The sequence below is a fragment of the Ochlerotatus camptorhynchus genome, unplaced genomic scaffold (assembly GCF_037179485.1).
Source record: "Ochlerotatus camptorhynchus isolate MF236.1 unplaced genomic scaffold, CSIRO-AGI_Acam_v1.1 ptg000150l, whole genome shotgun sequence".
NCBI classification, from domain to species: domain Eukaryota; kingdom Metazoa; phylum Arthropoda; class Insecta; order Diptera; family Culicidae; genus Ochlerotatus; species Ochlerotatus camptorhynchus.
Window position 1 is genome coordinate 4,067,569 of NW_027040640.1, and position 26,638 is coordinate 4,094,206.

General features: G+C 42.2%; 2 protein-coding genes across 4 annotated transcripts in view; one reads left to right on the plus strand and one right to left on the minus strand.

The window, feature by feature from the left end:
* Nucleotides 1-26,638, plus strand: part of LOC135701176 (zinc finger protein 84-like) — a 271,564-nt gene that overhangs the window by 172,462 nt on the left and 72,464 nt on the right. The window lies entirely within an intron of this gene.
* Nucleotides 328-26,638, minus strand: part of Myo61F (Myosin 61F) — a 177,064-nt gene continuing 150,753 nt past the window's right edge. For all 3 annotated transcript variants that reach the window (XM_065221913.1, XM_065221914.1, XM_065221912.1), the window contains 6 exons: nt 15,167-15,629; nt 14,897-15,103; nt 13,099-14,835; nt 12,729-13,039; nt 12,554-12,653; nt 328-1,038 (listed from right to left, as the gene is read on the minus strand). In XM_065221913.1, coding sequence (XP_065077985.1) covers nt 1,024-1,038; nt 12,554-12,653; nt 12,729-13,039; nt 13,099-14,835; nt 14,897-15,103; nt 15,167-15,629 — 2,833 coding nt within the window. In that variant the 3' untranslated portion in view covers nt 328-1,023. The remainder of the gene's footprint in view (nt 1,039-12,553; nt 12,654-12,728; nt 13,040-13,098; nt 14,836-14,896; nt 15,104-15,166; nt 15,630-26,638) is intronic.

A 26,638-nucleotide genomic window follows, 5' to 3' on the forward strand; every position in this document is an offset into this window, starting at 1 on the left:
CCAAAATGGAAATATCGGTTTCCAATAGCTGTGTTTTAATGATAAAAGGGTGCACTGTACGAAAGGATGGTTTCATTTGCCACCACCGGAAACAACCGAATCGACACTAAATTTTCGACGGTGCCAGGCTGTTGACTCGTGCCACAGTTGCCGTCTCCGGTTTAAAATTCCTTGCAAGTTCCTCCGGCACAAAGGCAAATCACGTGTCTTTCGCTTTCATTTAGCACCGAAGTTGAGAGGGGTTCAAGACGGTCTCTTTCTGGAAGGGGATTCTGATGGGTGCTGCGTTCGGAGCAAATAATAACAATCGATACCTCTAGATAGGGATTAGATTTGATACTTGTATTTAATGTCTGTTTTCCGTGGAAAAGGGGTTTTTTTTGCTACATATCGGAAAATTAAAACCTACTGGCTAGTTGTTCAGTTTATTTTGCTTCTTTTTTTCTGTGTGTGTATAGCGTAAGAAGGTGCTTGTTTGTGTGTACTTTTCGTCGTTAAAATAAAACTAGATTAAAACGTCGTTGATTCCGAACGTAAATAATTTAGAGAAAAAAAATGTATATTGATCCTGTATGATCGTCTCTACCACCTAATGGCACTTGATAGCTAAATAAAAAAATGCTACATTACTAACAGTTTAAATTGTGTGTGTATAAGTTCTTTAACAATGTTCTCCTCGATGTTTTGTTTCCTTGAACAGCCTGAATTATTTGTTTTTGTTTTCTTATTCCCTCGACTGTGCGAGAAAGGCACATCATCTTGCACACTTAAATTTGTCCATTTCAAAATTTTAACATTATAGAAAGAGCTGCTTTGCAACCTACTATAAATTTACAAACTCTACGTATTAAAGTTGTGTTTCCTTGCGTTTGATGTATAAAGACGACGGGTTAAAATTTTGCTTAAAAAGGCCTAAGAACAATCATTATTGTGTATAGTAAGAAGTCAGCTGTGCTGTCCAAAAAAAGGCTCCACTGCCCGGCTCGGTTGATGAAGTACGAGTTGCTCCTTAAGGTGGCCTGATTATTGACCTGCAATCTGTAGGTGAGAAAATGGAAAATTGTTAGTGATAGACGCGAAACAGATTATTGTCCACACCCAACTGTAAAATGTAAGATTTTAGGATTAAGGATAAATGCTTCGTATGTGGAGGTGGAGGGGCACCGGATGAATTCCTGCCCCAAGAGGAAGTTAACAATCGAATGTGGAAAAAAAACAGGATGAAGAAAAACAGGACGATAAAGGCACCGGTTCGTACGCTGGTGTAGGGGCTAGAGGTGCATCGTCGGACAGCTTCAGTCAGGAAACATACGCGGTTAGAAAAAAGTACCCAAAATTGAGTTCTTTTCACTCATCTCGGCACTATAGTGCAGGAACCCAAAAGTAGGTAAAGCGGGTCAAAGTAATTTTCATTTACTTATGTGCAGTTCGTATGGAATTTTCCACTGGCTTTTTAACCAAAAGTAAGTTAGTTGCACCCAACAGTAGGTAAATATGATTATACTCAACGTTGGGTTTCCACACTTTACCACCCCTGTTGGGTGGTTTTGCTCCTCCGATTTTGACAACATTAGAAGGAGAAAAGGAGACAAACTAGTCAAAAGTAGGTAAAAGTGAACTTTCCGTTGGGTACTTTTTTCTTACCGTGTAGGAAGGAATAGAGGTGCTACATGAAGAGATGGTGAAAATAGACGTAGCGACCCCGGTGACCGAAAACGAAACCGAACCGAGGGGGACGAAAGGGAGATTTATATACCTTTTAGTTTGATGAATTAATTTATCTCCATGCAAATTTATTTTATCCGAAATAATCGCGTTTAAATCTTCAAAATGAATAACATCGTCTTTTTATAGATCACATCTGTAATAGATCGGTTCACATCTCTATCTATCACATGACAGACTAACAACACTCTGCTGCTCTTTCATAATGGTCAATGCCGCAAACGTAAACAATGATTTCTTCCACGAATTTCTCGAAGATGAAAACTCGCTCAACTAAAACATCACAATGATTGACGCATACGGTAGAGGCAGAGTCCCCATATCCGATAGAATTAGTGGCTTGCATGGATAGACTTTGAATTAGGGAAATTTAAGAAAGAAGCCATTGTTTACGTTTACATCATTGGCCCGTATGAACGCTCAGTGTAGAGATGTTTGTAGTAGATAGAGTTAGTGTTGAATAAATAATGAGTAGAATCAAGTGAGCGTGAAGCGTGATGAGCATGTAAACAGAATCTCATTGGTTAGAGAATTTTGATAGGTTAGCAGGTATACATATGAAGTACCTAAGCTCGTTGAAGTAATTCTTGTAACGAATTTTGGAGGTGACGGACCACCAGCAGCAGCAGAAACAGCAGCAACAGAAACAGCAGCAGCAGCAGCAATAGAAGCAGCCGCACCCGAAGGAGCTGCATCGCTAATTCGTGTTGCCGTGGCCGAGGCTGGAAACCTCGGTCCGGTCACGACAATTTTGAGGTGGATTTCGTCAGAGTTGACATTCCTGTGCTTCGAGTTTACCAATCGCAACCTGAATAATGGGTTCTGTCCAAATAGGAGCAACCGACGTCTGACCGAGCAGCACCAGGGTTGTTTGGATACTTGCATGGCTGAGAATCATGAAATAATGGATCAATGAAAATGCTGAGGTTTTGACAGAACTATGCTCTGGCTACCACAGTATTTTGCATTTGACCGTCCATATACAGTAGCGCCAAAAGCATGCTGTGGTGGGTTTAAAACTTGACCATCTAAATTGATCAATTGAGCATCCTCCGGGTGGGAGGCTGAGGTGGTTGTAAGACCTTTGATAAGCCCAAAGGAGTTTTGGTTGACGGCTGGATTTCGGGAGTACTCGGTGAGGGGTTGTCTCGATCTTGCGAGGGGTTTTTTTTTTCCTTGATTTGTTTCCCGTCAATCTTGTTTTCCGTGCTGAACACCAATGCTACCGACGCCAGGGAGACAACTCCCACACCTGGACCTACCTATCGACCCATCAACTCATGAACCGGGGACCAACGGCTTTACTTCCCTTCCGAAGGAAGGCGTGATCAGAGATGTTATGCCTCAGAACATCCCGACGGCGCCGACTGGGATTGAACCCAGGCCTGCTGGGGTGAGAGGCAATCACGCTTACCACTACACCATCGGCGCCGCTAACTTGCGAGGGGTTGTCTCGATCTTGCGAGGGAGGTTGTTGGTTGGGAGCGGTATAGGCGGAGTGCCGAAGTTAAGCTTCTTTTTCTGCTGCTGTTGGGTTGCGAACCGGGGAGTGGTTAGGTGATTTGCGAGGCGTTGTCGCTGATATTTAGGTAGATAAGCGCGATCGAAATCTATGCGTCAGAGAATGGGACGGAGGTCATAGGCCAGAGACAGAGGACGGAGGGGATGAGTATTCAAGTCGGATATCCTTTGGAGTGCAGATTGTCTAACTTGACCCCGGGATTTGATGCTAGTCCTGTCCTCGATGTGTTCCTTCAGACGTTGGAATTCAATTTAGAGAACGGATCGAATGCTCTCGCACCGTGCCGTGTGTTGAATTGAGCGTTCTGCTTCTTATTTTCCAAGGTTAGGTTCTAAACACAGGGCTTCAATAGGTCCAGTATTGTTCGTATTGATCTTCCTAAATATAGTGTGTCTTTCCATCTGGAGTGCTTCTATCTGGGGTTGACCGAAAGTCTGAAGATGGTGGAATGTTACCATGGTTACCCCTTCTTCGGTTAGTTTCTTCCGACCTGTCTCAAGGGTGTCGACAAAACGTTCAGCTTGTCCATTCGATTGTGGGTGGTAAGGTCGTCAGATGTTGGATACCGTTTTCTTCACAATATTGCTTGAATTGATCAACGGAAAATTGGGACCGTTGTCCGAAACAAGAGCGAAGGTTTCTTACATAATTTCCAATGTCGCTGTAGTAGTTGTACCAAAGAAGAATACTAAGATGAAACAGTCGGATGAAAAAATCTTTCTATTTTGATGTCCTCTTTCGCAGTCCCTTTCATCCAATGAATACCCCCCGTATGCAAGGTGTTTTTGTGGTTGCACTGCCCCCTCGCGAAGACTTCAAATCAAGAAGACTGGCAACTTTGCCAGATCTAAGCGACAGATGCAGTAGTGCTGCGCTTGAGTGAAGGTGGAAGCATCGCATAGAAAAATGAGCAAATACACAAACCTTTCTTCTGAGGATGTAATCTTTACTATCAAATTCGTTCGAAGCATTTGCCTTTGAGCGGCAGATGACGCGATTTTACCTGTCTCATAGCGTTTGTATGAGAAAATGGAAGAGTTGCCAGTCTTCTTGATATGTTGTCTTCGCCCCTCGGTAGAGTTGACGTTCAGCGCTTTTTTATATGAAAAACAATCATAATCAGTGATGTCCCATTTTTGAATTACTCGATTAACAACTAATCGATTATTTCTGGATCAACAAAAGAAAAGGGCCCATCAGCATTTGTAAACAAACCGTTCCAAAGCCCTTTACTCACAAAGCAAAAGCCACTCACGCAAACCAACAGCATCATCGGATAGGGGAAACTTCTATCTACACGATGATGGTGTTGGTTTGTGTGGGCGGCCTTCGATTTGTGAGGAATGGGCTATGGAACGGTTTGTTTACAAATAGTGATGGGTCCTTTTCTATTGTTGATCCAGATTTTTTGTTCGCTGTGCTGTCATTTTCCATCAATAATGGCGGTAAGCTCCAATCGGTATTATCCTCGGATTAAATCCCGGTCAAGAATGTCCGGCTGCTTTGATGTCGACATCAGAGTTATTAAACACGATGCTATGCAAACAATTCGCAGATCATCCAAACAGGGACGGTATTAAAAGTTAATCCGAGTTGGAGCTTACCGCCATAAGAGTGCAGAACATGTTTGAAACGATTGGTGATGCTCCTCTGGAGAAGTTCTAGATAGAGCTGGAATTAGGGTGTAACAGCTTTTGTAAACAATGACTTTTTGCGACGATTTCTAAAAAGTCAAGGCTCGCCCACGCAAATCAACATCACCATCGGATAGGGTAAGACTTCCGCTATCCGATGGTTACGTTGGTTTGCGTGGACTTGTCTTGAATTTCTAGAAATCATCGACAGAAGTCATTGTTTACAAAAGCTGTTTTGCCCTAATTCCAGCTCTATCTAGAGTTAATGCTTACTTGACATGTTAAAACCGGTTAAACATCGTTAATAGATTAATCGATTATTCGAATAAAAATCGGACATCACTAGATGAAAATGAAACGTCATTTCAAATATAAGGGTCGTTCAGAAATAATGAGACAATTTGAAAGGGACCGAGGCTAATCACAAATCAAGAACAACATGTGAAAAGGGCATACAAGCTTTTTGTAAACAAACCTTTTTATGCCCTTTTCTCGCCACCCATATGACACCAACGTAAACCATCATCATCACCGGGTAGGGGAAACTATACTCTTCCCGATGATGTTGTTGGTTTGCGTAAGTGACCCTCGATTGGCGAGAAAAGGGCCTACAAAGTTTGTTTACAAATAGCTGGTATGCCCTTTTCACATGTGGCTCTTGAAATTACGTCCGCGAGGTAAGTGAAAAAAAAACACGATTGCTGACCGGTTGGTTGTACTGCGAGCCCTGAACATCTCCGGCCTCTTAGAATAGGCGTCGACCACGACGGGGTAGTGATAACCGTATCAACTGGACCTGCGTAATCGATATGGGTCCTCTCCCACGGTTTACGTATTCTTACGAAGCGATTTTGCTGCAGTAGCACAGGAAAGACAGTGGCGCACAAAAATTTCTACGAAATTTCTTGCTTGTGACTTCACACGGTCGATTCCGGGGTGTCGATGGTGGAGCTATCGGATGATGCGCTTGCGGAATTGTTCTGCAACAACAACTCTGTCATCGAACATGATGCAGTCATGGGTGACCTTGAGGCCTCTCGTCGGGAGTAGAACCACGGACAAACCGACATGAAACATAAACTTAACTCTTGATCGAGAATCCATAACGGCGGATTCAAATGTGCAGCGATCCCATCTGTCAAAACCATAGAAATTTGTTATCTAGATAAAAATAATTTGACCGGAATAGATTGGACACGAACCAACCCATACATTTAGTATGTGTGTTCGTGGCTAGGATACACATTTTTCGCGAACACGGCGACAGATGTCAGTTTTGTGCTTTGATCAGAAATTTGATGGTACTTTGTATGGTCATTCATGTCGGATTGTCGGTGGTAGAACTGACGAACAACTGTATCTTGAAGCTCGCTTACAGTGTTTGGCCAGCCGCTAAAAATGTAGTTAATTACCCCTTGAAGGACCGGGTCATCTTGTATTCGATATGAAAGGCAAACTGGAGATAGAGTCGGCAAGAATTGCCTTCACGTCAGATTCAGTTTGGAGAGCAGCAATCAAATATTCTTCGTCCTGTTGGCAATGGTAGCTAATCAAGACAACATGTCACCATGTCAAAAACTAGCCGTTGGGATGAACTGAATGTCAAAATCGTCGCCCAGCACTGAAGACCGTTGACGGGACTTGACAATCGGGTAGCGATTTCGAGCCAATTTGCTGTCAAATCCGAGCCAGTTTCTGATTGGTCGATTTGACAGTAGCAATCGTGGAATAAAAAGGACAGAGGGATCGCATCGTGATTCCGGAATCAATGTTGACGTCAATGGCATTGTTAATTGTTTATATTTGCGAAAGGAATGTTGAAAAATTGAGTGCACTGCGTGTTTTAAGCGATGGATATTGTTGTTGTTTATGGTTGTTTTTATTGAGTTGAGCAAAAATGATGTACAAGCTGCTAAACTGCGGTAGACACTCCGAATAAAATCCAAATTAAAATAGAATGACTATTTTACATTCCTGGCATTCCTTTTTATTGGTCAACTTCGTCAAACACCACGCACAACTTTCCGAAGGGTATTCTTCAAAAACATTAAGAAGAGTGAGAAGCTCGATTGTCAAGTCCCGTCCCGACTGAAGACGATTGGCGGTGTAGACGGGGATCCCGTTTTTGCTGCCGAAAATCTTGACGAGCGGTTTGTGGTCGGTCTACAGCACGACTGTTCTTCCGAATATCGTCTTGAAAAAAGCGGACAACAGCAAATACCAACGCGAGCGCTTCCTTTTCAATTTAACCTTAGTTTTGTTCTGTAGGTTTCAGCGACTTTGAAATGTGAACGATGGCCTTGACGGACCCGTTGGAGAAGCGATGTAAGATTAGGGTGCCCAAGCCGTTCTTGGAGGCGTCTCCAGCAACGATGATTTCCTTCTTGGGGTCGAAATGAGTCAGCAAGAAATCGATGACCAACCCTAATAAAAATACAGTATGCAAAAAAAGTTTATCCACCCCCTACCAATTGTTTTGTTTTTCTGGTGAAAATCAGTTTAATTTTATGCGTGTTCCTCCATGATTTATCAATTTGTGCTTATTTATCACATTGCCATTGAAAATACGGCGTTTATATCTTTTCTAGAGATTTTATGTGATAAATTATGAAAAATTGTAAAAAATTACGCAAAAAAAGTTTATCTACCCCCAAACGGATACTACGATTTAAGTGTGTTTTACAGAGTTTTAGTGTGTATTCTGCTACTTTCTCGAATGTAAATATTATGTCTAGCCGTCATTTAGTGCTCTTGAAGTTTTCGTGCTCAAAATTTCAGTTTCGTGTTCAAAATTGGAAGATATTTGATGCAAAATTTCCAAAAAAGCACAAATTTTAATCAGTATCCGAAATTTGATTATTGAACATCACAAAACTGGCAAAACCTACCGTGATATTGCCGATATTGTCCAGCTTCACAAAGATACGGTCGCTAGAATGGTGCAGATGTACAAAAAGCGTGGTTCTATCTCACCACTTAAGCGATCGGGGCGTCCTTCAAAGACAACTGGCCGAATTGGCAAAGCTATCATGAAGAAGGCAGAGCTGGAACGGGGACTATCAGCTCCAAAAATTGCGAAACAGATTTAAAGCGAGTTTTCCATTCAACTGACATCACAAGCCGTACGAAATCGTCTTCATAAGAAAGGTCTTAGGGGAGAGTAGCTCCTAAGAAGCCATAGTTGTCCGCAAAAAATATCAAAAAAAGATTGAATTGGGCCGAGGACCAAATTTCATGGACCCGTGATAACTGGAATAAGGTGATCTGGTCAGACGAAACGAAAGTAATGCTATTTGGGTCTGATGGTATCAATACCCAAATAGCATAACCATAAGAAAAAGCTTAACGACGTGTTCGGAGTATCATCCAAACGGTCAAGTGATTTCTGGTAGCCAGCATCTTTCTTTACTAGATGGTCGAGTGGCGCTCGGAGAGAGTCAGTAATAATTGATCGTACCAAGCTACGAACGTAGCTGGGATACATTCATCGGCGGTGGCATCTCGGAGATAGCGTTGTGAGTAGTTTTCGAGCAAGTTCGATTGAACCCAGGCCTGCAGAGGTAATCACGCTTATTTATTTATTTATTTATTTATTTATTTATTTTTATTATTTATTTATTTATTTATTTATTTATTTTTATTATTTATTATTTTATTTCAATCAATCAAATCGTAGACTACATATTAACATTAAGACTTCTGTTCTATGACTTCGCAGGGTTCTGAAATATATTTTTAATTCTGTTGAGGGCATATTTAGGTCAATCATTTCACAATGATGATTATAAACAGTCATCATCTGATTTACCGGTCCAAATTTAGCGTAATTGGTCCGATGGCGATCTACTGCGAACAACTGTCGATTGCGTAATTGTCGGGAAGGTGCATACAAATTTAACCTTGACAATAGATCAGCTGAGTCAATGCGTTGCGAAATGATATTGTTTAATAAAGAAATCTTTGCGTAATCCCGACGTTCTTTCAATGTTTGAATGCTGATCAGCAAGCAACGTGCTTCATATGACGGGAGAGGAAAAGCCGTCCAACCTAACTTACGTAATGCATATAATAAAAATTGCTTTTGGATTGACTCTATTCGTTCTTCATGCTTTTTCATATAGGGTGACCAAACAACGCTACAATATTCTAAAATTGACCTCACATAAGCAACGTAAAGTGATTTAATTGTATAAGGATCTTTAAAGTGGAGACCGAAACGTTTTATAAAATTACCACTACCCGAGCAAAGCTGGAGATCAAATTGAAATCACAATTTGCTGTTATGATGTAACTTATTTTGAATACTCCAGTTGATCTCATTTTGGTTGACTTAACGGTTAACACAGCAAAAATGAGAGCAAATTTTTACACTGTTGAATCAAACGGAAAACTAATCTTGCTCTCAATGAAATCAATTTGATTTCTGATTTTGCATTCATTATGTTTAACTAAATACGGGCCTGGCGTAAATCGTAAGCATCCATGCTTCTCACGCTGAAAGACTTGAGCTCAAATCTCACCCCGGGCAAATAACGAATGACCTAAAATGTGTTAAACAATAAGCGTTAGTGCAACGACAGATGAGCTTAAATTAAATTTTAAACAAGACGTTAACAGCAGAACTTCAATTTAAGTTGCTTTCATTTAAAAAGTCTTGACTGCTTAATGAAAGCACAATATGATATCAGACTAATGTCGTGACAATTGAAATCAAAATGAGTTTTCATTATGATAGGAACTGCAAACTTTAATATAGGTTTGCTTTCATTTTGTTAACCGACTTTGCTCGGGTACACCACCGGCTCCGCTATACCTGTAGAGTAGTCACGACAAATGAGTACGGAGACATCGGATTTGCGAACCACAACTATAGGTGCAGAACTTTTTTTTATATCTTTATTAAGGAGACTTTCAGCCCTGGGCTGGTTCGTCTCCGGGTGCAGAACTTGACTGGTGAAATGGTGCCGTTGTCTTGAAGCCTTTGGAGCTCAGCATCAACTTTGGGAAGTGCGGAGTAGGCAACTGATCTCTTAGGATAGTACACAGGACGAGCATCTGGCTTCTGGTAGAGCGTTACCTGTGCCTTTGTGCAGCATCCGAGCGTAGTCTGGAGCACTTCAGGTAGCTTGAGTTGCAAGCTGTGCATGGTCGCGTTAAAACTGTGCTGGATGGTGTTGACTATCAAGTTGAATGGAACCGACCAGATATAGAACTGATAGATTGTTTCTATACCAAGAACGTTGAGATCCGGGTTGGTTGTGACGAAAATGCGGCCTTCTTTTGTCACGTTTTGGATGGTGCTTTCGGCGTTGAACACACCCATGATGGCGATGCTGTCAAATGATTACGGTGACGTCCTTCGTAGAACTGATAACAGGTTTACCCACGGTAATCCAAGTCTGCTTGGAGATAATGGTGGTATCGGAAGCACATTCAATCTGCAATGTTGCTGTTGAGCCGTTGATTTCGATCTTGGCATACTTCCGAATCTACGTTAGGTCGATTCACTTAACCGAGATACCCTTAGATTTGACGATGTCTTTAGGTTTAGATTGTCGACCTTTTCAGATGATGAGTCGTAACCTTCCTTGTGACCCTTTCGCCTGCACTTCGCACAGGTATGGGTCTGGTAGGGACACTCCTTCACGTAGTGCAAATCCCCAGAGAATCAGTAAGGCAACTTCTCCTTCCTACTTGCTGGATGTCGAGGGATTGCATTGACATTTGATCTATTTGAGCAACCCTTCTCGATCATCTGCGTATCCTGCTTGAGATTGATTATGGATGCGATGGTACTCCTTAACCAGGTTTTCGAGCTTCAGCGTTGCACCTTTGGGGAGATGAGCAGGTTCTTCTGCTTCCAGTTTCCCTATCAGCCTGGTTCGGATATCCGCGTCACGTGATGACCGCATATGAACCGGAGCGTCTTGAATTGGTCGCTGGAAAGTTTCTCGGTCTGTAACGCTTCACAGTGCTTGCTGACCGATGCTGCGTAAGACGAAAAATCAACAGCGTCGTTCTTGGTGTACTGAAGACACTGATATTGTGCGTTGAAGAGAGACTTTTGACGTCCGAACAGCTTCTTAAGCTTCTTTACGGTTTCTCAGAACCCAAAATCTCGTGGATGTTTCGGCAAAACGCTGTTCACTGAGCGTTCGTGTAATTGCGTGCCAATTTTCCGTAGAAGTAGCCTGACCTTAACCTTGTCGTCCAAGTGCTTCCCGTCCTCGTATCAAGCGTACTACGAATCAAAAAATAGTCCGCCGTCCGGATCGTAGCGTAACTCGTCGATTCCGGTAGATAGTGAAGGCTGGCGCACAATGTATAAGTTTCCGGGTTTTTTGACAGATAATGCATGGGCTAACTATCAAAAAACCTGAAAACTTATCCATTGTGCGCCGGCCTTGACTCGATAATCTTCTCGCTTCCAGCTTGATTGGCGTTGGTCTGTTAAAGGGCTGCAATCTGATGCTGTTGACGATCAGATCTGTCATCTGTAGAATCGCTCAAGCTTCAGATCGTTATCAGACATTCTTGATTTCGAGGTGGTTAGAGAGGTTTCAATGGTGAAACAGGAACAGCACTTGAAGTTGCTTCCGGACAATAGCAGTAACTTATTAACGAGAGAAAATCGACGAAGAGAATCGATCATCGCGTTCTTTTCTATTAGATACTTTCGTACCCTGGCTACAAATCATAGCCTACACTGAGGCAAATCAACTTAAGAACTGCGATTATGGGTAGTATAAGTCTTTAACCATTTCATTTTCCTAAGCATTGAAAGATGAGTGGACAACACACGAGCCCCGTTATCTCAATTTCCAGGTTCGGGACCAGTCGGCACAGTTTTATTATTTTTGTCAACATTAATTTTCATAAGGAAAATCAATGAAGTTCATATTTCATTTCTTGTGGCTAAAATTCATAAGTGGTTCTTATAGAATGCTTAATTTCTTTTGCCTGAGTGTACCAGGCAACATGATCTTCTGGTGTTACGCCGATGGTACATTTACGATGTCTTCTCCAAAGTAACAATTTAAGTTTTATGAGGGTTTTCTAGTCGATTATATGTACTTGTAGAATGCTTTAACACCTCTATAACACATGCAATGTTACTTGGGCTGGATATTTAGTTAAAAACTTCTGAAGTTTTCAAAAAAATTCCAAGAATTCTTCTTTCAGAAACCTTGGATTTATGTGCGGAATTCATTTGATGCGAATCATACTTAAGCTATTCAAGAAGCTTTCTAAAGGATTGTCCTGGATTTGGTTGGAATTGAAATTAAAGCTATCTTGGTTCTCTTTCATTCTAATATCTATAGTCCTATGGGCTAAAAGCAGGCATAACCTTTGCTTTTAACACCCACTTTTCTAGACATGGATGTCATATGGTTTTGCTTAGGGATTCTGTGAACTTGCACCCAGGTCTTCCGATGCGTCATGACTATCATTGAGATCTTTAACTTTTCTGACCTACTGTACCATTTTTGCATTCTCGTACATTGTGTAATAAACTGGCATGCGCATTTATAGTCTATGCCCAGGGAAAGGGAGAAATTTACCAATCTTCAAAAATTCTGGACTGGATCGAATCAAGCCTTTTCCTGTATGGCCTTGGTTTACAGTCGGGTGCTCTAAGAAAGTACATATCTATAACAATTAAAATACTTACAACCAACAGATTTCCGCTCTTGGCTCGGGTAATACTGGGCTGTGGTCCGACCTGAATCTCGATCACACCGCTTTTGCCTCTGACTAGATTGTGCGAAAGTCTAAAAAAGGAGAAACAACAGATCATCAGTTTTCGAACATCGATATTTCCTTCCATTTCATTGGATTCCACTCACGATCCCGCCTCGACAATGTTGACGATGTTGCGATTTTGCGTCACGTCCAGTATCCAAATGCAGCACTCGATAATGTCCGGCACGTCCAGAATCAGGTCGCCCTTGTCCTTCTTGAGCTCGAGCGGAATCCGTATCACCATGATCCCGTCCCGCATGCTGGTGATGCAGAAATCGACCATGTCCAGCGGGAGGCGATGCTTCTGTTTGTACGTTTTGCCATCGAGCAGATAGACGGCCTTGTCCGTTAGGAGGAAGAACCGCTCGCGCGGTTTGTACCCGCGCCGATCGTACTTGATCACCGGGGTGGAGTACTGGAAGACATAATCGAAGATATTATTAGGTTCTGGTTTAAGTAAAGGTCGGAACTTACATGCAGCTTCTCGTTGTTCATCTGCGTTACCACAAAATTACCAATCTGGGTCGCGTGTTGCTTCGGAATCCTATCGTCCACAAACCACGGCCCGATGCTTTCCGGGTAGTTTGACTTCTTGCTCTTGAACACGGATTCGGAAAGCACCTTCAGTTCGAACTGCTTCTTCTTCTCCGGAGCCAGGGCCAATCGGTAAATCCGAGCGAGGTGCAGTTTGTGCATTTTTCGCAGAATTATAGATGCTTCCTGACAGTGCACCGGCGCGGGAACCCAGGTGTGGTTCATGAAAGTCTTCGGAAGTTTTGTGGCGAGTTTGTTCAACCAGTGACGCTTGGTGTGCTCAATGAAGGATTTGTTGCACTCGTTGGGTTCGCCATGTCGGGTGATGAAGCCCTTGATGAAGAATCGAATCTTGTCGGCGGCAGCTCGGCGACGTTTTCGTTCCTGGATGGCGAGGTACCGTCGGATGTACTTTTGACAGATGATGATCTTGGCGTAGGTCTCCAGGTAGATCTGCCGCTGACGTCGGCCCTTCCAGCGGGCTTGGATGATGGACGCCAGGTAGTGTTTCTTCGCTTGGAATGCATCTTCAGTCTCGAACAGCGTCTTGGGGAAGCGGATGAAGATTTTAGTTTTGCCCATGCGGTAGTCTTCGCGATCGTAGCCCATTTCGCAGGCTAGAATCTGGACGCCTTCCTTTGCGGGACCGGGGTAGTGCGGCCAGGTTTGCCTGCTGAGGCACTTATAGCGCTGGAGGAACATTTCATACGTGCGTCGGTAGGCGAAGCCAGCTCGGCGTACGCGGAGGTTCTCCATCAGCCCAAGGTATTTGACCTGATGCCGAACCAGTTCGTAGTCGAAGTTACCGGAAGCTTGTAGGTCATTCGGTTTGATGCATCGAATGTACGACGGTTCCTTGCACATCAAAATATCCATCAGGTTGTTCAGGGAGTTCTTGAACTGTGTCACTGCCGTTTCCGGACGCCTCTTGTTGGTGATATCGGACGATGGGAAGCATCGTTTGATGATGTCATTCTTACATCCGGACATGGTCTCCTTCAAGTCCCTGAACAGAAGGTCGTTGTTCTTGTCCAAGAATCCATGGACGTGGTAGGTCACATCTCCAGCGTAGTGAACCAACCTGAATTCATCGCGACCCATTGTCTTCTGGACGGTCGTCGACGCCCTGCTGTGGCAGATGTAGTGAGCATGATCTCCCAGGTTGTCATTCATCTTCCTCAGGAAGCTCAGATCCGTAGGATCCCCCGGACGCAAGCATTCTTCGTCCATCAGAGCAACGATGCCTTTGTGCTTTTCCTCTATCAAATTACAGATCACCTTATTGTCGAAGTACTCGACGGGTTCCCACTCAATACCTTCCCGCAGATATTCCTCCTGCTCAGACTTCAGCGTCAGTTCGATGAACAACTGCTGAAGTTTCTCGTTGCAAAAGTTGATGCAGAACTGCTCGAAGCTGTTCTTTTTGAATATCTCAAATCCGTAGATGTCCAGGATGCCCATAACACTGTTCTTCTTCGGAATATGTTCCGCGTGAAGTGAAGTGTTGATCCTCGACACCAACCAGCTGAAGAGTCGATCGTAGACTGCCTTTGCGAGGGCATCCCGAGCGTAAATGGCCATGTCCCTGTTCAATGGGCTTGTCACGATATCACCGCGAGCTTCGATCGTACGATGGGTGAAAGCGTTGCGCAGCTGTTCTTCCTCGCAACCTAGGAGCTAAAATGGGACGGAACTTAGACTCGGATCTTCCGGAGTTATATACCATATTAAAAATTACCTTTGCGATCGCCGTAACGGATTCCGGTTTCAGGATCTTAGCCTTGCCTTCCTCTTCGGTGAATCCAACGTTTCCCATGTACAGCACGCTGGCCACGATCTGCAGGATTAGCTTCTGCTCTTCGGCCGGGATTTCGATTACCGACATGGCGGTTTGTACTTGCCGGAAATTTTCCGCGTCTCTAATACTGGCACTGTTTCCATTGTCCTGAGAAAATATTCAAAGTTAAATATGTAACCTTTCCCAAAAAGAAACATCAATCCAACTCACCCCATCCGTCAGATAGTAGTACGTGTCCAACTTTCGCTTCAAGTGCAACTCCTGCAGCAGCGCATCGTCCGCTCCGGCCAACAGCTGGTAGAATATGTGGAAGTTCCTTTCCCCGTTACTCTGGTGCACCACTCGGCTCTTCTCCAGCAAGTAGTTCAAGATGTTGCCCCCCTCTGGGGTACCCCGGAAATCGAACTGCACGTCCATGTACTTGCCGAAGCGTGACGAATTGTCGTTCCTGTTCGTTTTGGCATTGCCGAACGCCTCCAACACCGGATTGCTCTGCAGCAGTTTGTCCTTGACGCCTTCCACGCTGGTCGTGTGCCCCGTCGCCGCGGCAATGAACTGCAGGACCTTCTTCGACGCTTCCGTCTTACCCGAGCCGCTCTCGCCCGAGATCAGGATACATTGGCCCCGGTTTTCCTCGGTCAGCGATCGGTACGCGTTGTCGCTCAAGGCAAAGCTGTCTCGGTGGAGGAAAAATCGAAAGAAAGGAAGTTGCGGGTTATTTTTAGGATAAGTGCATGGCGTATGAAGTCGGATGAAAATAAATAGTGTTCTCTTGGGACGATGCACGTATACAAAGTCTCTGATGGTGACCGGTGATGACGGACGACGACGGTCCGACAGCGGCAGTAAATCATTTAAATTGACTGGAAAATGAACTCCGGTCTGGGATGGTATGGAAATAGATTTTAATTTGGTTGCGTGGAAACTAGTCGTTATGGCACGGGTTAAGATCTAGATTTGTGGACATTTAAATGCCGTATCCGCACAACATGCAGACTTTCTTCCCGCTTTGTAAGTTCGAATTTCATGGAGACGCAGTTTATATTGAAAAATTAGTTCTGTTCTCGAACAGTAGATTCAGTAATTTATATTTTTTTTGCGATACGAAAACAATAGAAGAAGGCACAAGAAGATGTTATAATCCTATTTTCATTTTTTTTTTCAGAGTGAAAGTTTGTTTAGAAGCTGGAAAATAATAAAATAATATGAACCAGAGGTTTGCATCAAAAGTTTCGTCAATGCGCCTTTCTAACATGTAAACATATTGAATTTATTATTCTTCTTTGATATGAGCGTGACAGCTTAAAGAACCAGTTGCCCTGTATGTCAGACTGTTTCTAAATCCGCATTAGAAACGAACCTTCACTTTTCTGGTGAATTCTACAACTTTTTTCAGTATGTTCGCATTATTGTTTAAAAACATGTCCGTTATGTTGGTGTAACTTCGCTAAGATTCCAAATCGGGCAATGCATAATCAGATGTTCCATCGCATATTTCACAGTTTGGGTCCAGAATGATTTTCATTTTAAGAGGTCAATAGTTTGAGTAGTCATGACAACAGTCGCTATATTTATAGTCTAGCGGATAGACTGTCGGGAACCAATTGAGCTGTCAAATAGCGGAACCAATCGAACAAATCATGACTAAAGCCCTACAGTAAAAGTATGGACGTCTGTCAAAAGTTGTTCCAATCGAACCGTCAAAATGCACCGCTTTGCTCGATTGGAACAGCTTTTTTCAGTTTTGTGGTGACAGTCGTCCATACTTTTACTGTAGGGCTTTAATCATGACTACCAAGGGAAAAGAGCACATCAGCCATTGCAAAACTTCGGAAATTCTTTTCTAGTGACTCAACGGTCTCCTACGCAAACTAACACCACCTTTGGGTTGGGGAAAGTCTCCCCTATCCGATAATGCTGGTAATTTGCGTTCGATTGGCGAGGAAAGAATAATCAACGTTTTGTTTATAAATGCTGAGTTGAGAAATTCTATCCGCCGCAGTATAAATATAGCGACTATAGTCATGACCGCTAATCAGTCTATTTAATAATTTGACATCTGAGCAACATATGTCCAATCTGGTATACTACGGTATATACAAAAACTTTCCTTGTATTTCGTAGAATGTTTTGCCTTTCTCTGTTGAATATTCTTGACACCACTTATCTGTTGCTTCCGCTTTATATTTCTTAAGGTATTGAATCACGTCCTTAAAAACCAGGAAAACCAGTGATGATCTTGATGACCCATTTTTGGCTAATGAATCCGCGATATCGGTGACAACAATCTCAACATGGTTGGGATTACATTGGAAATCAATTCTCCATTTATGAGTTATTAAATAACGCGCATCATTTAAAAAGGGCATATCCTCGTTGGTCGATTCTCTTAATCAACTTTCTATTTGGTTTACTACGGCTACATAAACGAATTTCTTGCTAAGCTCGCAGCACAGTTCGACAGAAGATGATGTTAGCTTGCGCCTGAAACAACACCCTCAATGGGAAATTCATTTGCAGTCGGTTTATTCGCGAAAGAGAGAATCTATTAACAATTATAGGCCCTTTTCTCGTCTTGCGCGAGATTTCCGGTATTCTTAAAGGGTGGAACGAGCAAAAAGTAGTCACACAAAATTAAGTGCAGGAAAATAATGTTAATATATGAATCATCTGTTTTGTGTCATTCTGGCACCTTATTCTTACATGAAGCTCTGATATTGTTGAGTTCACTCTCTGCTTTACCAAATACGATTTCACGGACTTTGCGGTTGATATCTTCTATTTAGTTTTGCACAACCTTATTGTATTGTTAAATTAAGTAAATACCATTCAAATGACCTTTGGAGATCGAAAATTGAACGTAAAATGAGAGATCATTGAACAAAACATATTTGCATGGTTTTTTGGGGGTGTCCTTAAACTTATGATCGGTAGTGTATGCCGTTTTGGTTTGATTATTTTACGTATTATCAACTTATTCGGGACCATTCTTGAGAATTGCTCGTGATGATTGTTCAATATTTTTAAAATAGCCGAAGCATAATTAATTTGGAAAGTTCTAGTTTTTGGCAACGTTGTTGGTTTCATACAATTTTTACGTCGCAATAACAAGGCGCGAGATCAGGCCAATACAGCATAAGGAATCAGTGGTTTCTAATAAAATGTAATACACATATGTTCAAACACTCGCTCACGTAAATATTCTGGATGATGATGCCAGCTGTCACAAAGATAATTACTTTACAGCTCACCAGTGCAAATCACCTGCCCGACCAAATAGTTTTCTTAAAAACTTCGACAGATTTTGTTTTGTCTAAGTCGCCTTTCCGTTTCTGTATACAATTATTGTCGAGAAAGCCTTCAACAAGAAAGATCTGCTTTTAACGAATGCGCGTGCAGAATATTAAAATACTGGTTCTCTTAAGGGGTAAGTCACTCAGCACAGTGTGCCGAAAGTAGATTCGGCACAGCTTAGGTACATCCTTCGGCACATCCTTCGGCACAATCTCGTAGACATTGGATTGTTCATTAAATAAAATGAGAGCACTGCTGGACAGCTGTCATTGAAGTTGGTTACAACATTACGTGCTGTTTGACTGTGTATTTCAGATACATACTCTAATTGAATATACTAGAGGAACTCAGACCAGAAATTCACTTCTCGGTTCACATTTAAATTCGAAATGTTGACTTCCGAGGGCTGTCGATTGCTATCGATGCCGGTCACAAGTCTTTTAGCTGCTACGAAAATGGAGTGTATGTTGGATGGATTGGATCATGCAATGGTGGCGGTTGGATACGGAAAACTCAAGGAGAAGATTACTGGCTAATCAAGAACTCCTGGTCCAACTAATAGGGCAACGGTGGATATACTTCGATGGCGGTGAAGGCCTTACCACCGATGCGACGTATGTAAACTTGAAGTGAGATTTCAGTTTGAATTAGAAATAAGTAAAAGAGTAGTTTTATTTTCGGATGTGTGTCATCTTACAAGATGAAATAAATGAACAATTGAAATTTTAAAAAAATTGAAAGTTAATTAGGTTGAAGAAGCAATTGGTCGTCTACCAAACCAAACGCATTTGAACAATGCCGAACTAATTTTCACGGCACAATCACACGGAATTTTTATTGTTCAACTCAACCTAATTAACTTACAATTTTTAAACCGGATTTCACTTGTTATGGTATTACGATCTAATTATCCCGGAACTCCAACCCGATGGTAAAATCGAACGTCTTAGCTTGGAATCCTTCTTCCAAGCATAAACCATTCCGACGTCGAAAACCTCCGAGAGCTTCTTGATGGGAATCATCACCTTCAGCAGTTCCTCTTCGAGATTGAGCAGAAAGATGTAGTGCTTCTGAATCGTTTCCGTCGGATTAACCAGCAACGTTCGGACGACATTGGAGTAGTCGGACTTGTAACGCGCACCCAGAGCACAGATGATCAATCCATCCAAAGTGCAGATAGTTCTTGTCGCTGAATGCAATGAATTTCAAGCTGTAATTGCCACTTGACTCGCCGGGTAGCACATGTCCAACTAGTTGGTATCCACACCGAAGACGTACCTTTTGTATTTGCCTGCTCGACACCCTCCGACAGTTTAACATGTTTTACTTTCTTATCAGCATCCATAATCTCCATAATGCGATCCTTGAGGTACTTGTTGCATACGTCTACCGTCTGATGAAGGCTCGCTACGATTCACAGAATTCACTCGGGAAGTTTTCCTTGGAAAACGCCCATCGTTTTGCCATCCTTGGATCCCTTATTCGCCTCCAGCAGCTTTTCAAAATTGGCCTTGTATTTGTCGTTCTTTTCCCGAACCAACAGCTTCAGCGACGGAATGCCCTCACCGTCCTCGGCCTTCTTCTTGCTGGTCAGGAAAAAGATTGACTTTTCGCACAGCACCGTTATCGTATCGGTCAGCTCGTATCCATGCAGCGAGGTCTTCAGCGAGGTTGATTATCTGTAGATGCTTTCCTCGTCTACGCCGACCGCCGTCAGAATGCAATCAGGCGAGCACGATATTCGACATTTTCGGGGCCGTTGCGATTGCGAAATACCGGGTTGTCAAGTATACCATACTATTCGCATTTTAAAAAAAATCGAAGCTTGCTCTATGTCCGGCACTGCCGGCACACCAGCGGTACACTGAGAAAAATGTTGTCCCAAGATTGGTGTGCGGAGTGATCTACCCCTTGGGTTCTCTTGTTTGATAGCCATCGTAAAAACTGAATGCAAAATTTCAAAACCAAAATGGCAAGAGATTTCGTAGACACGCACTTTCGAAAATAAACGTTTGTTATTTTTTAAAGTGCACACTAAGCAGAAATGCACTAAATTTGAGTTGACTACTTTTTGAACGTTCCACCCTCACCTTCACCAGAGTCCATCAACAAAATCAACGATGATTTTGAGTCCGAATATACCGCATAGCTTGCCATCCGCTACCACCAAATAGCCAGTAGGGTAGGTGAGCCAGTTTTGACACTAGCTCCAGTATTTGACCCACGTGGAAATTCCAGCTGATAATAAGATAACATAAATGTATTGGGCTCTGAACGTAATTCAGCAACATATACAGAGTCACAAGGCAACATTTCAGTTCACAATTCCTCAGTTCAATAGCATTAGAGAGGGCGCTGATAATGATTACTCATGTTGTTGTCGTTTTGGTCGTTTTAACGGTTAAAATATCAAAATTGAGAGCAAAAAATCTTCCTGTGACGTCACATTGAAATTTTTTCTGTTATCAGTGAGAGCAAACTGAAAACCCTGTTGATAACAAAAAAAAAAAGTGTTCAATTTGATGTTATGCTAAGGCAATGAAAACAAAGCCGCAACAACATATTTTTGAAGAGCAAATGTACAGCAAAATGAAAACAAAATTTGGAATCAAATTTGTCAAATGCGTAAACTGAAATCAAATTATGATTTCAGTTTGATGTTGATATCAAAACTTGATTTCAATTTGCTGTCATTTTGAAGCTGGACTTTGTTCGGGCTGTCATCTGCGATCGAGTTGTGAAGCCGAGTTTCTCTGGTGCTCTGGTGCTAATTTGACAGCTCCTCCTTTTCCTCTATGATTAAGCTTGGAACATGTCGCACCGCGTTGCGGAAAATATATAGAGTTCTCTAGATAACGTTAAAGGAAGGATGATTCACGCAAATTGTACTCGTCAATTCGAAAACAACTAAATAATTTTTGATTGGCCATTGCGGGAAAGTAAGAATGGTTTTGCAGGCATTACATTTGTTGCAACCTTGCCGCATTCAATGTTACATGGTTGGTGCTGATGTTTTCGGCAGTTTTGAGAACTGGATAGCATTGTAGGGGGTTGGTTTTGAGCCAAACGAACTGTCAAAGCATAGGTTGCCAAGGCAGTTTGTTTTGAATCCGCTCCTCTCTTATACTGTACCCTACCTAAGATGCATTAATGACTTCCAAACATTGTTTCTCTAAGGCTTTGAACCATTTGCCGAGTTAAATTTAACTCGTGGTTAAAAGTGACATTTCGAAAGTTATTTATTTTGTTCGAAAATCCCTGTGTTACTGATTGATCGGTTTTCGAGTAGAACTCAGGCATGGTTGTTAAAATTTAACTTCTTATCTGTCAGAAATAACCACGCTCGGATCCATCTGTTAAATTTTAAACAAAAGCTAATAAAAATTACACCAAATCTTTCAGAGCCTAAGAGGGTGGCATTCTTAGCCACACGACTAAAAATTAGACATTCGTTTTTGCGATATTTTTACCAAAATATGAAATACAGTGAACTCTCTACATCTCGATGTTGAAGGGACCATCGAGTTAAAGAATTATCGAGTTATAGAATTATCACAAGAAATCGTTATGACAGTAGCCATGAAAACCATTTTTACTATGGCTCTATAACTCGATATCGAGTTTAATCTCCACGACTATCGACCTTCGTTGGACTAGTCTTCAGAACTGGCCAAGTGGCCCACCAAAGTGCATCAGTGTTTTTATCACATATGGCTGGAGGAAATTGGATCATTCCGGTGAGACTTTACACTTCGCCGGGACTTCTTCTCCGCCAAGCCTATAAATATTCTATTTCAAGTGCTGGGTTACCAGGGTCTTGTCCGAGAGCTATACCTATCCTTCAACCAGTTCAGCGATGTCGGCTTTCAGATGCTCACCTACAAGTCCAACAATTGACCAATCAACATCTTACTATTCCACTTAACCTCCTTTGGCTGTGATTTCAGCTCCATCATGAATCTCCCCGCCCCAAATCGATTTACCAACGTCATCAACGTTCCCTTCACTTGCTCCTTCAGGGTCTCGCTCGCCCCACTAACCAACTCACCAATCACATTCCGAATCGGCATTATGACCAGTAGCAGTCCCTTCATGGTCATCTTTTCAATCAGCTTCCGGAACGAAGCCACCCCCTTCCCAACTTCGATCAAACTGTTCTGAAACACCAAAAGCCTTCCGCACCAGATCCTTGAACAGTTCGATCCTTCCGGTACCCCCAGATTACAGTTGGCAACGGTCATCGCTTTAATGACCTCTCTCATCCCGCAAGCATACTGCGGTGACTTTTGGCTATCTGTATTTTTGGCACACTGTGCGGAGTGACCAGCCCCTTGAAGTAATCATAATAATGGCAGTTAATGGCAGTAAAAAGTTCAATTATAATCACGAAATACAAAGTAATACCAACCGGTAGAAACTAACGATTTTTAATTGGCTCACTACTTGGCTAGCCTATTGGTCCCAAGCAAATCGATTAACGTACCCCATTCCAGTCTAAATTCTAGTGCTACACTATGTTTGTTTTGTTTCGCTATGAAAGTTTGACAGATAAAATGAAGGGATCGTGGATTTTCCTATGTTTCGAGGGGTGCATCGATTAGCTTGGGACCGAAGAGAGTACCAACGGGCCAGAACACGCATAGTGAACTGAGCATCTGGTCTTGGGGGCGGCGGTTACCACCGGTGGCACGCAGTACAATATTCAAAGAGGTGATTCCCAGCGGCTTCCACTTCGAAATGAAGACCTGAGCGGCCAACATAGAGGCGTTCGGCGAAGCCTCAACACGATCAGCGTTGACCTTCATTTCATCGACGACACGGTTAACTGTTTCCTTTTCGGTTGTTGTTGAAGGCTGACAAAAATATAAATACCTACGAACACAATTTCGCACTCGTGGATTTGGGACCTGGATATTTTTTTTTTACTTTGGAAAAGTGTACAAGTGTAGAACAAAACAAACAGGCACTGTCAAAACCATCAAACACTATGATTAGTCCCAAGCAAGTCGAAATTCTAGTACTACACTATGTTTGTTTTGATTCGCTATGAAAGTTTGACAGATAAAATGAGGGGTTCGTGGATTTTTCTATGCTTCGAGGGGTGCATCGATTAGCTTGGGACCGAAGATAGTACCAGAGCTGAGCCAAAAAGTTGAGAACGTTTGTGTTTTTTAATGAAGATTGGCTATATTGACAATACTCCAATCCCACACCGTTTGAAAAATTCATGTAAATTTCTGCAATATACAGCGAACACGTTATTAAGGTCTGAGGTCAAGCTTCCAACGGTTTAATTCAAAATTGCCGCGTTTAACCGTTAAATAACCACGTGTTGTCTCTTTCAGAGAGTCACAAAACATGTTGCGAGAGAGTGCTGGTAGTGTCGCCAATATAATGGTAAATATGTCATTGGAAAAGCCAAGATCCTAATAACTACATCCGACATGTTCCGAATGCCTTCGAGGACGTGGTCAGAATGTTATTTGAGTCAAAACTAATCATACGACCTATCTAACCATATGAGACATCAAAAGAAGATCACTTTTGATCAAATTTAGTCTCCAGAGCAAAATGGTCACACACGCATCCCCGAAGAAGTGACCAGAATCTGACGTGAGTCAAAACTCATCATGCGAAAGATAAAATCACATGGAAAATTTGATAACAAGATGATTAGTGATGCTGAAGGGTGTACGGAATCAAATTGCATCTGTAGCATAGAGGTAACTCTAAGACTAGAAGGTCCCGAAATAACGTGCTCAACTTTTTGGCTCAGCTCTGGTACTCTCTTCGGTCCCAAGCTAATCGATTCACCCCTTGAAACATAGGAAAAACCAATAACCCCTCATTTTATCTGTCATACTTTCATAGCGAATCAAAACAAACATTGCGTAGTACTAGAATTTCTACTAGAATGGGATACGTTAATCGTTTGCTTGGGACCAATAGGCTAGTCAAGTAGTGAGTCAATTTAAAATCGTTAGTTTCGTATTGATTGTTGTCTGTAGCTTTTTACCCATTGGGTATTTTCTATTGAAACTTTGGGTTCAATTAGTTCAATGTGTATTGTTTACACTTTGTAAGCTTCACTAGCAGCCGTGAAATCGTTGCGAAGATGGATTCCGAAGAACAGCAACGGCGCAAACAAATTTTGCGCTCGTGCCTCGAAAATCCCGATCTCTCTCATCGTGCCATCAGCAGGCAGCTTGGAATGGTACAATCTACGGTAAGCCGTATTTTAAATCGGTACAACGAACGTTTGACCATCGATCGGAAGGAAAAAGTAGCCAAAATGGATCTCCGTATAGTGTAAAAGTTCACAAGCCGGTAGTTCAAGCGTTCAAGAGGAATCCAAACAGTTCAGTTAGAGATGTGGCGAAGAAACTGCAAAGCTTTCGTGCAAGATGAGAAAACACGTGAAGGACTACACACGTACAAAGTCGCGATGAACGACAGAATACGGTAGGAAAATCACGTGCCCGGAAGCTATACGCCCAGATGTTGACAAAACCGCATTGAGGCTGTATTTGAGGCTGTGTTCCATTTCAGGGGAAACATGTCAGAAGGGTCTAACTCGAAACGTAAACAATGACTTGGACCCACTCAAACTAACTAAATTATCTGACAGAGAAATGTTTGTTCTATGAGCTAGTGTAGTCAGATTTCGTGGGTGTGTGATCATTCAAGACGTTCAGCGTCATTGTTTACATTTAGAGTTATATCCTTCTGACATGTTTCCACTGATTTGGTGAATTTTCACTTTAATTTGACAGATGGAATATTTTCAAACAAGCCTGCTATTGTACTAAAGACTGCTCCAAAATGTATGGACGCAGTCAGAAACCGCTGCCATTGCGCAATAATTTATTATTGGTTCATTTTTATGGCTTCATCCTGTTGTTTACCTTTATCTCTCAGTACATGTGCAGTGGTTTAATTGTTTCCAACAATGTGTTTCAAAATGCGTGGACTTTCATCAGAACAACGTCGAAATATTGTGCACGAATGGTGTACAGAACCCGGATTGACATTAACCCTTTAGAAGGCAGTGGCAACTATATTGCCACCAACAATCTGTATTTTTTTTCCACACAAACAATCCCATTGCAGTTTTTTTTCCGTGCATTGGCTACTTCTGATATCTGGCAACACTACTAATTTTTTTTGAGCCCGAACAAGTGGAAACTGAGTATTTGAGAGTCATTTTTGTGTAAACAAACCGCAATTTTCGAGCGGAAATACGAATATCAGCTAAAACTCATTACAAATCCCACAAGTCGGTAAGTTTTTCAATAGAAATATACTGTTTTGGAACTCCTTTCTTAGATCATGTACTTTTTTCAAACATTGATCTGTAGTTCATGTCAAATGTTTCAGTTTTCTACAATGAAAAATGCTCGCAATACTGTTACATGCTATTTTACGTTTCAGCTAAAAGTATGTCGAACATACCGTACACAGAGTCGGATGACGAGGTTGAAAGAGAGCTGGCGAAAATTTGTGGACTACCTGATAATCCCGATGTGTCCGATGATGAACTGGAAGCTGTTTCGGAACTCTCTACCTTGAGCAAGCTAGATACATCTCTGATCGATATTCTCGCTGGAAGTGATGATTCAGATGATGCTGCTAAGGGCAGTGGGACTGAACGGCACACATCCATTGATGAACCACAACGGTGTTCTTCGGGTTATCACAACCGTAAGCATTTAAAAGCGATTCCTCACCCACGCACGATTACCCGCATTGAAAACAGTTGCAAGTGTCTAATCATTTATTCGGGTCATTGTGCTAACCTTATATGATATTGTTGGATCATATCTGATATCGTTTATATATGTTACCGATTTATAAGGAAAGCCAACGACTCAAGCATTATCCGAAACATCAGCTTCAGATGAATCGGATGACGATCAATCAAGCGAAGATTTTTCCCAAGTGGACCAATCAGACGATGATGAAGTTGACTGGAAAAAAGGCGATTGGTCCCAGGATCCCAATACAGCCAATTTTGATAATGTTGGTTTGCAAGCCTTGAATGCAGTCCCGGGAAATGCAAGACCTGTAGCCTATTTCGCACAGTTTTTCGACGATGACATTTTGAAACTTATAGTTACCCAAACTAACATCTACGCAGACCAACAGCAAAGTCGACACTGGGAACCGGTATCTGAAGCAGAAATCAAAGCTTTTCTAGGGATTACCATTATGATGGGTCTCAAGCCTTTTGCAAGTGTTGATTTGTACTGGTCAAGTGATCCATTTTTCCGTACGGACGATATTGCTTCCATTATGCCGTGCAAGAGATTCAAAAAAATCTTAGAGAATTTGCATCTGAATGATAATCGTATGATGCCTCCAAGGAATTCAGATCATTTTCACAAACTG